At 45.8% G+C, this 11551-nt stretch overlaps 1 protein-coding gene across 1 annotated transcript in view; it reads right to left on the reverse strand.

The window, feature by feature from the left end:
* PAXIP1 (PAX interacting protein 1) overlaps positions 1 to 10092 on the reverse strand; it is a 34754-nt gene extending 24662 nt beyond the window's left edge. The window contains exon 1 of the mRNA XM_075271503.1: positions 9742 to 10092. Coding sequence (XP_075127604.1) covers positions 9742 to 9822 — 81 coding nt within the window. The 5' untranslated portion in view covers positions 9823 to 10092. The remainder of the gene's footprint in view (positions 1 to 9741) is intronic.
* Positions 10093 to 11551: the final 1459 nt, after the last annotated feature.

Consider the following 11551-nt stretch of genomic DNA (forward strand, 5'->3'; position numbering starts at 1 on the left):
CTTGTGCTTGACTTGTGTTTGGACAGTGAACCAGAGCGCACCATAACATGCAAGGTGTGTTTTATTTACTTATTTACAGGTGGTTCCAGGGCAAACAGGAACACCCGGGGGATACCCCAGTCCTCAGTTCCAGCACTGGATCCCCCATTTCATCCTGTTCAGCCACTGGCCAGGCTACGAGTGATGCAGCTCAGGTGAGTGCTGTGGCCAACCATCAACCAGCTGGGTATCAATGACATATTAGGGCTCGTTCACATTTGCACCCGGTCTCCGTTCTGCAGATTTCCGTTTCCTGCACAAAACAGGGGCAGGAGACGGAGACCTGTCGGCATGTTTCAATCCCATTCATTTGAATGGGCTTGAAAAGTCTCCGGCTGTGTACGCCAGTGAGCGTTTTATGTTCTCCGCGGCGAAACAGTTTTTTTAAAATCAGACACAGAGTTGGACATGCAGTACTCTATGTTCGGTTTAAAAAAAAAAAAAAAAAAAAAAAAAAAAGACGGTTTCGCCGCGGAGAGCATAAAACGCTCACCGGCGCTCACGGCCGGACTCGGCATGACAGGTTTCCATCTTCTGCATGCAGAAGACGAAAACCTGAGAACGGAATTCAGGTGCTGGTGTGAACCCAGCGTTAGCATGATGTCACCAGTACCCAGAGTGTGACCGCTGAAGCCATGCCCTCCCCCCTCAGTTTTCCCTTGGTTTTAGGGTAGCTGCTCCCTAGCATCTGATGTACAGGAGATGGCTGTATTATGCAGCCGGCACCCGCTGTCATCTTGTGGCAGCAGAAACCCAATGCTGGCATCCTTAGATGCCATGGTCAATTGTGCTCCATTACCTTCCTTTCTGAAAAAAAAAAAAAACAACAGAATTGCTGAAGTACGGCCAGGTAATGTAATCGCCTATATAAATTGTATTCTGTATTTTGAGGTACATATAACACACAAACCATGTTATATTTTACTGGGTTTCTTTTTATGGTGTTCACTGTGGAGGGTTTGAATGGGTTTGTAAAGGTGACTGCCCGTGTCCACGGGGAAACTGTTGTTTGTTTGTTTTTTTTTTTTTTTTTTAGCCGAACACAAAGTCGGAAATTCTGACTAGATAATGTGACCTAATAGGATTGGTCATTATTATCAGATGTACTTTTTCTGTTGGGTATAATAAAGCAAAATTAAATGGAGAACAATTTATTTTTTTTTTAACAGAGGACCTTTCACGTCCTGGGGCACATGCGGTGTAATACACCACAAGAAAGCCAACAGTGCGCTGAATCCATTCTGGGGCCCCGCTGAAGAGCTATCAGTGCCGGTACTGTAGCTCTTCAGTGCCAGGAGGACGTTTCTGACAGTCTGCCAGGAACGCCCCTCCTCACAGTGTCGTCTATTACGCTGTATTGTGAGAGGGGGCTTCTTTACAGGCCAGCGATGACACTGAGCAGTGAGGAACGCCTCCCCTACTCCTGATAGTACTCCTCCATAGAGGGGTGCTAGGGGGTAAGGAAGCCCCCTCTCACAGTACCGCTCAATAGACGCTACTGTGAGGAGGGGCGTTCCTGACAGACCATCAAACGCCCTTCTGACGACGAAGAGCTAGGGTAACAGAACTGAATTCAGCGTACTGTCGGCTTTCTAGCAGTGTATTGCATGTGCCCCAGGACGTGAAAGATCTTCTTTAATATTTCTTTTTTTCCCTTGATCACACATTCACACAGGAATTTGCAGCAGATTTTGAGGCAGATTTATATTGCACCCGAAATCTACTTTCCATTCATTTCAATAGGAGGGAGAGGCAGATGTTTTCAGCTAACAAAATAAAAACAAACACAAAAAAACATGCTGCTTGTTCTTGGGCAGATTTTGATCGAAACTCTTATTAAAATTAATGGAGAGCAGATTTAAGACCAGATTTACAAAATTAGCATCAAAATCCGCTTCAAATTCCTGCCGCAGATTTTTTCTTCCTAATCAAATTCCTGTGTGTGTGACCATAATACACTGCAATACTTCTTTATTAGTGTATTATGCCTGACATTACAATGCTGACATCCATCCTATCAGAAGTGGTTCTGGTAGATGTTGCCCCGCTAGGCCCGAGCTGGCGCAGCATCCAGTATCAGAGTTATCCCCAAACCTATTTTTTGTTAAATTGGGCCCCACTAGACCATCTGTTAGGATGCTGGGCCCTCACCAGCAAACAAATTCTACCAAGTACCAAAAAAATGCTACTATGCCTCACCAGTTGCAAACAAATTCCAAAGACCCGCAGGAACACCAAATACCATATTGCAGAACAAAATACCTCTCTAGTAGCACCAGATATCAGTATCTGGCAGAAAATACCTCTCAGAAGAACCAAAAAACATCTCACCCCATCAGTCCCCCCCCCCCAAAAAAAAATACCACTGTGCAGCACAAGATACCTAAAACCTCTACTACAGTACAGCCTCACTAGTAGCACTATACCCCAAATTTTCCCTCTCCTAATGGTAGGCACAGTCTCCCCCCTTTCCACCTCTGGGCCATTGGTAGAAGCAGTCACCCAAATAAACCCTTCCATAATTGCAGCAAATCATTCCCCAATAATGTCAGGAGCTCCCTACATCAAAGAGAAGATAAGAGAAGAATCTGCTGCTTCCAGTGCAAGTCTAACGTCCTAAGATGTCTCAGCCTCCAGATTAGAGTATTCAGTCTCCAGACTCCAGCTAAACTGGTGCCAGGACCTGTGGATTGTTGGTGATGAGGTCACCACGGGTCCTTCTGCCTCTCTAGCCATGGAGACTGTACTATACTGTATTGCAAGGCTGAAATTATTCCATGCAGTTGCTGCTTTAGGCTAAGGCCCTACGGGCTGGAAACACTGCGCAAAAGCTCTGCGGGAACAACCACGGTGTGAACTTATCGCGGTTCTTCTTGCAGTGCTTTGAACAGAAAGTGCAGGGCTAGTTCACACGTGGGTACGGGACCGCATATTTTGGTCCTGATTTTGATGCGGGGAGCCGTGTCAGAATAGGACCAAAATGCGACTGCCTCGGCTTCCCGCTCCGGAGTAGGCCCAAATGAATGGGCTTAGTCCGGAGGGTGCTGTCGCGAGGCGGACGCCGCGGCTGAATCAGCCGCGGAATCCGCCTGAAGAAAGGGGAGCTCGCTTCTTTTTTTCCATGAGCTGGAACATACCGCTCACGGAAAAAAGAAAGCTGGCGGTCTGCATAGACCTCTATTGTGAGGGAGCGGATTCTGAGGTGGATTCGGCGTCAGAATCTGCCCCCTCTTGCCCCGGGTGAACGAGCCCTCACAGAGTTTTCCTCCGTGGACTTTCTGTTACAATTAGATCTACGGGGAAGCCGCCGGCGTTTCCGTAGATATAATTGACATGCTGCGATTTTCAATCCCATCCACTTTGCAAGTACTGTAAAACGCTGCGATTTTTCCCACGTCATTTCCGGCCCGTGGGGCTCCGGCCTCAGAGTTCCTGCTTTGTGCTGAAGCGGACACTGGCAGGGAGTGGTGCCGATCAAGTGAGGTCCTGAGGTGCAAGTCATGGTACGGGCAAGGTACCATCATTATGAGGCATGTCAGTTTGTAGGGAATACATAGTTTCTATGATGTAACTGTACATCAAGGTGAAGGAAGAGGTTAAAGACTGAGAATAAAAAAAAGAGAACAATTTTACACCTGCTTTTCCAGGCCAGAGCTCACAGTGTGCTCCATCATCACCCTCACACGAGCAAGGCACCACTCCAAGCAGAAAATTGTCACTACTGTGGTTTCCGTATCGAACCCACCAGGGAATGTTATTTGAACTTCAGGAACCGAGTTCAAAATAAATGAATATCATGTGAATAACAAGCCGTCACACTATGGCCGGGTTCACAAACTGCAGAAATATTGTGATGAACCAGCCTAAAATGCCACATCAAAATCTGTGATGAAATACACATGTAAACGCAAGTGGCTGTGCCTCCATTCAGCCCGATGGTGATGGGACTGGTGGCCACCACTAACGTTGGGGTTCTTCAGATGGTCATGGTAAATGTCAAGGTTTCCATAAGACTATAAGTAACCCCTTTAGCATGGAGTAGTGGCGCATACAGAGGGGTCCTCCATGAGGGTCTGTAAGCAATGACCATCATAGATTACTACAAGGGATGCACGAAAGATGAAGCCGGATCAGAGATTGTGATTCAATGGGGTGGTTTGTCTCCTACTGTCTATAGAAAGTCACACAACGTTGTTTTAGTGCAGGGCAGAGAACAGTCGTTGCTCTGGGGGCCCATAAGTCCTTGTATTACAGGAGATATGACTGCCTGACAAACGCTGGAGTAGACAGAGCAATCACTCTATCCAATGAGAAAGGCCCTTTTAATAGGGATCTCATACCTGCAGCCCCCGGCCCACTTTCCTGCTTCTGAAGATTCTGGAGCTTGTAGGCCACAAACATGGAGCCTACAAATCTCAGGGCAGCTTCAGTGTATACAGACTATAGGCTGACTACAGACTGGGGCCGCTGCTGCCCGGACATTACATTTTGTGGGGCTACGGCTTAGGAACATTTAACTGGAGGGCAGAGGTTATTGAACAATAAAATTGGGATTTTAATTAACTGATAATTGCCCAGCCCTACCATCCATTTCAATTTTTTCCCATGTGTGGCCCATTTGTCTTCTTTAAAACTTTCAATTGCAATTTTCTCCATTATCCGATACAGATCTAGAAAGAAGAGCTGCAGGACACAGACGTCAATGTACACGATTTGTCCAGACCCGTTTCTAGAAGAACCCCTGCAGATCTGCCATACCCTGTAATGCACAGCTCCTGGAACTGTTGACATGGCGGGCGATACATTGTTCACTCGCTGTACTTTTAGTAGCCCAGTTATCGATACTGCAGAGGTGTCCCGTAGACTTGAATGGGACGTGGCTATTAACAGTACAGCGAGTGCCCAACATTTAAAGGGATTGTTCTGGTTCAGTAACTAAATGATACTGTTGTATAATGAAGTTATACAACTTTACAATACATTTTCTGTATAAACTCCTCAGTTTTCTAGATCTCTGCTTGCTGCCACACATTGTGTACTTTTAGTGAAGCAAAAGACAGTCCACGGTCATGTGATCTACAGTCCATGGTCATGTGATGCGCACACACAGTCACAGAACAGTAATCAAACATTGATGTGGTGACGAGCTGTGCACCTCTTTGCATCACATGACCATGGACTGTATACCACATGACTGTATATCACATCACATGATCATATCAGAATGACAACAAGCAGAGATCTAGAAAAGTGTGAGGAATTGATACAGAAAGTATATTGGAAGCAATGGCATTTATTTGCTGAAAGTGGATAACCCCTTTATATAATACAGTGAGCCCCCAAGACTCAGACCCTGGGTGATCTAAAACTGATGGTTTACCCTGAAGTGATTTTACAGTAACTCCAGGGCTGGTTCCAACACCAGCCAAGACCCTACACCCTCCTCTCCATGTTCTGTAGTATTGTGTGTATATAGAGACGGGCTTTACTATTAAAATGATGGAGACTGCCAACCCCTCACTCAGAGACACCTAAAACCACTGAACACAGAGAGGAGAGAGCTGGGTGCTGGTTCGATCACATGACTTATGGCTGATGTTCAACATCTAAAGAACTCAGGCAGTAAGTAACAAGACATCTCTATTAAATATAAGCTACCAATTTTAAAATGTGCATGACCCCTTTAAAGAGGACCTTCCAGGGGTAACATGATAGCTCAGTGGTTAGCAGTGCAGCCTTGCAGCGCTGGAGTCCTGGGTTTGAATCCTGCCAGGAACAACATCTGCAAGGAACTGTATGTTCTCCCCGTGTTTGTGTAGATTTCCTCCCATTCTACAAAGACATACTGATAGGGAAAAAAATGTACATTATGAGACCTATATGAGGCTCACAATCTACATAAAAAAAGAGAACCTTCCATGTCCTTTAATATAGGGCATACAAAGCTGTCAGTTTGTTGAATTCCATGCTCTTTCATTTTTGTATACAAGTTCCGTGATCCCAGAGATATCAGTGCCGTTAGTTTCAGCTACCTCTATCCCTGTACTGTGGGGGTGGGGGATTCGGCCTTACAGCTCAGTGTTCCCCACCACCAAGTGATACTATAACATACAGTCCTATGAAAAAGTTTGGGCACCCCTATTAATCTTAATCATTTTTAGTTCTAAATATTTTGGTATTTGCAACAGCCATTTCAGTTTGATATATCTAATAACTGATGGACACAGTAATATTTCAGGATTGAAATGAGGTTTATTGTACTAACAGAAAATGCGCAATATGCATTAAACCAAAATTTGACCGGTGCAAAAGTATGGGCACCTCAACAGAAAAGTGACATTAATATTTAGTAGATCCTCCTTTTGCAAAGATAACAGCCTCTAGTCGCTTCCTGTAGCTTTTAATCAGTTCCTGGATCCTGGATAAAGGTATTTTGGACAAACAATTCAAGTTCAGTTAAGTTAGATGGTCGCCGAGCATGGACAGCCCGCTTCAAATCATCCCACAGATGTTCAATGATATTCAGGTCTGGGGACTGGGATGGCCATTCCAGAACATTGTCATTGTTCCTCTGCATGAATGCCTGAGTCGATTTGGAGCGGTGTTTTGGATCATTGTCTTGCTGAGATATCCATCCCCGGCGTAACTTCAACTTCGTCACTGATTCTTGAACATTATTCTCAAGAATCTGCTGATACTGAGTGGAATCCATGCGACCCTCAACTTTAACAAGATTCCCGGTGCCGGCATTGGCCACACAGCCCCAAAGCATGATGGAACCTCCACCAAATTTTACAGTGGGTAGCATGTGTTTTTCTTGGAATGCTGTTTCTTTTTGGACGCCATGCATAACGCCTTTTTTTATAACCAAACAACTCAATTTTTGTTTCCAAAATGAAGCTGCCTTGTCCAAATGTGCTTTTTCATACCTCAGGCAACTCTATTTGTGGCATACGTGCAGAAACGGCTTCTTTCTCATCACTCTCCCATACAGCTTCTCCTTGTGCAAAGTGCGCTGTATAGTTGACCGATGCACAGTGACACCATCTGCAGAAAGATGATGCTGCAGCTCTTTGGAGGTGGTCTGTGGATTGTCCTTGACTCTTCTCACCATTCTTCTTCTCAGCCTTTCTGATATTTTTCTTGGCCTGCCACTTCTGGGCTTAACAAGAACTGTCCCTGTGGTCTTCCATTTCCTTACTATGTTCCTCACAGTGGAAACTGACAGGTTAAATCTCTGAGACAACGTTTTGTATCCTTCCCCTGAACAACTATGTTGAACAATCTTTGTTTTCAGATCATTTGAGAGCGGGCTGTCCATGTTCGGCGACCATCAAACTTAACTGAACTTGAATTGTTTTGTAGAAAGAAATGGTCCAAAATCCCTTCATCCAGGATCCAGGAACTGATTAAAAGCTACAGGAAGCAACTAGAGGCTGTTATCTTTGCAAAAGGAGGATCTACTAAATATTAATGTCACTTTTCTGTTGAGGTGCCCATATTTTTGCACCGGTCAAATTTTGGTTTAATGCATATTGCGCATTTTCTGTTAGTACAATAAACCTCATTTCAATCCTGAAATATTACTGTGTCCATCAGTTATTAGATATATCAAACGGAAATGGCTGTTGCAAACACCAAAATATTTAGAACTAAAAATGATTAAGATTAATAGGGGTGCCCAAACTTTTTCATAGGACTGTACTTGCATAATCCTTTACTGTGTGGGGGTGTCCCCCACCACCCAACAATGAGACTGAGCTGTAAGGCTGGCCCCTCTGACAATAGAGGGATATCAGTAGCAAAAACTAATGGCATCAATATCCCAGAACCCACAGACAAAATTGAAAGTTCACGGAATTCATCCCATTGACAGTTTTGTGAAAGTATATACATACTGCCTAAGGGCATGTTCACATTACTGTTATTCAATGTCTGTTGCTCTTATCGGTCACATTAAAGACAGACAGGGCCCCCTCATCTGTCGCCCATCTGCATTCACCCCAAAGTAAAAACATCATAGAAGCTTTCTTCCATAAAGTTTTTATACTTTTCAGACAGAAGAATAAGTTGTACCTGCAAAAATGTTTCTTCCATTACGAAAGTAAACAAACACGACAAAAGAAGACATCTGTCACGTTATTTACATCAGAGTCAATGGGAACGGACACAGAGAGGGGGCTCTGTCTGTCTAACATTAAAGTTAGAGTCTTCGGTAGTTGATACCTTTTTTAATGGCCAAGGGCTCATTCACACGGGGCAAGAGGGGGCGGATTATGGTGCTGAATCCACGTCATAAACCGCCCCCTCACAATGGAGGTCTAGGTAGACCCCTAGAGCTCTTTATTCCGTGGCCGGCATGTTGCCACTGACGGAAAAAAGAATCGACATGCCCTTTTTTCAGGCAGATTCCGCGCCCGATTCACGACACTACCCTCCGGGCTAGGACCATTCATTTGGGTCTAATCCGGAGCGGAAAGCCGCGATGGGATGCCGTACACTGCACCGGCATCCCATCGCAGCAGCCGCAACGGAATGTGCACCGTGGAATCCCAGCGTGAACCAGCCCTAATAATGATGACAGATTACAAGCTTTCGGGATAACTCTGATCCCTTCCACAGGTATAGTATAAAAACAACTATACCCGAGGAAGGGATCAGTTATCCCGAAAGCTTGTAATCTGTCATCATTATTAGATACCTTTTTTTTTTCAATGGCTATCAACTACTGAAGACTCAAGTTTTTTGTTTTTTATATTAAAGTCCATTGTATTTATCGTGTGACGGATGAAAGCAATGGACATTAATACTGGTAGTGTGAATATAGCCTTAGGGTCTCTTTCAGGGAGGAGCCTGGAACTCCAATTTAGTGGGACTGAAAACATTTGGTTTCTGCATGTCATTGTAGGATATAGGGACAATGCAGAGGAGGGGGATCCACTTTAGAAAAAAGAGCAGAGGTGCCCGCTGTACTACATGGCGGTAAATCATCTGACTGGTCAGTGTGCACGACGACATTTCAGAAGGCAACAAACTGGATGGCCAGATGCGACTTCTCCATTGACAACAGCGGACTGACACCAGGACAGGGAATCAGCTCCGGCCTTGCCAATGGCGCCTCTACTCCTATCACTGGCCATTCAGAGTTGCGCCGGGCACTCAGGAGCCTCCATCATGGATTTCTTCACCACAGCAGACCCCATTACAAGTCAATGACTGAGGGTCCAATGCAGCAGAGGTCACAAGGTGAAGATGCTGCGCCTTGTCGTTGTATTAAGATACTTAGGCGCGACAGGTAACGTTGTACAGATCCGCAGGAAGGCTACGACAAGATGGTGTGACTGTCAGGGTGACACTTGTACAGGGCACAATGACCTGCTGCCAGCACTGGAGGACCAGAAGACTCTTTCCAACTTCTGCCCTGACTTAGATCTCACTATTTGGCAGGAAGTGCACGCCCTGCGTCATCCGTGCCGCTGCTCACTGTGGCACACTATATGGCAGCCACTAAACATCCCATAACGGGAGCAGTGAGCGGCACCGGAGACACTACAGGCCGGGAGAGGAGTGCGGAGCACCGGAGCGGCACCACATCACTGCTCACCCGCGTACACTGCCCCCCCAGCCCGCCTAAAACCGGCGACCAGCTCCGTACACAGCACTCAGGCTGTCCGACCCCCCATATGTGCCCGATCTCTCTACCTGAGGATCCAGATCCCCCACGGGGTAAAACTTCACATCCTTGAACATGTCCTCCGGAACTTTCAGCTCGGTGTCCGCCATGGCGGCGGCGGAAGGATCTAATTAGGCTAGTCACCGCGGTGTAACGTGGATTACATTCCCTTCACCGGTCACTTTCGGGCGGGAATCAATGAGGGGGTCAGGGGAAGGCTCCACACCGTCACCAAGATGCGGAGATCGCGCCGCGGCACCAACTATCGGCAGCCTAGGGGCGGGCGCCCTGTCTGCAGCACGTATATGGGCTGACTAGTAGTATGGCGCGGTCATATCACAGCCTGCGCTCTGGTCTTATAATCATTACACATTTACATTACAAATGATCTCCATTAGTAGATAGAAAATGGGTCTATAGTCGCGTAAATTGCAAGACATTCCCCTCCGCAAAGAGAGTTGGTACATTCTGACGAGAGGGCGGGGCCTAAGCGGCTGGCCTATAAACAAAAGGCAGCCCGGGTAAGGCGCCTATATAAGAGGTCATTGGCGCGCGATTACCTCACTTCGCTGCTGGAGGTGGCGGGAGTTGTGTGTGGGAAGGGAATGGAGCCGGGATTGTTAACGCGCACACAAAACGGATGTGTTGCGTGTGTAAGTTTGCGCTGTTTTCCATACAGATTTTGGGGCACGCCGGCTGCTGTGTCGTGTTCTAGTGAACAGGGATTTTTTTTAATATATATATATATATATATATATTTTTTTAGTTTAATTCATTTTGCGGCAATTTCCGAGGCAGAATCTTTGTCAAGCTTTTTAATTTTCTTCTACCTGAAGAAAAGCCATTTTTTTAACCTAATAATCTGACCCACTGGCTGTTGTCAGCCATGGGGTGTGATATTATTAGGGGGCGCTCACACTACCGTTGGTGGACCCTCAGCAGTGTCTGTGGCTGTTACGGCTCGTTCACATCAGCGTTGTGAACTCCGTACTTGAGGTTTCCGTTTTCTGCCTAAAACAGAGCAGGAGACTGAAACCTGCAGGAGTCTCTCTCACCCATTCATTTGAATGGGTGAGAGAGATGTGCGGCGGTGAGCGTTTTATGCTCTCCGCCGCGAAACCGGGTTTTATAATCCGGACACAGTCGGACATGCAGTACTCTGTGTCCGGATAAAAAAAATCCGGTTTTGCGGCGGAGAGCCTAAAATGCTCACGGCCGGACCCGGTCTATGGTTTCCGTCTTCTGGCATGCAGAAGACGGAAACCACAGAACGGACAGGAGAACGCTAGTGTGAACCTAGCATAATCCGTACAAGATTTTACTAATGGACACTAGCTGGTCTGTTTGTAATTTCCATTCATTTCAATGGGGATTTATTTTGTGTCCATTTACAACAATGTCCGTTTTTTCAAGTGGATAAAAAAAAAAAAAAAATCCCACGTGCAGGACGTCTGTCTGTTTAAAAAAAAAAAAAAGGGACAGTGTTTTTTTTTTTTTAACATTGAGGTCTATGGGCAATGGACATAATGGGCAGTGACTGATAGCCGGCAGTTACTGTCTGTAATGATAGGTGTCGTTTTTTTTTTGTTTTTTTTTCTTAAACAGACACCTTCTTAGGAGACTGAGTGACCCATTTAGAGATTGGGGGGAGGGGGGGATTGTTTGCGGGCCATGGTTAGCTACATATGGGTGGGGTTATCCATAAAGGGACAGGGTTAAGCGAGCTGTCCGCTACCAATCAGCCAACTCATTTGTGAGCACTAGCAAGGATCTGCCACTTTTAGGGTATGTTCACATGTATTTTTTTGTAGGCAGATTTTGAGAATCCGTCTGTGGAAA

This window comes from Leptodactylus fuscus, chromosome 4 (assembly GCF_031893055.1).
Source record: "Leptodactylus fuscus isolate aLepFus1 chromosome 4, aLepFus1.hap2, whole genome shotgun sequence".
Lineage (NCBI taxonomy): Eukaryota > Metazoa > Chordata > Amphibia > Anura > Leptodactylidae > Leptodactylus > Leptodactylus fuscus.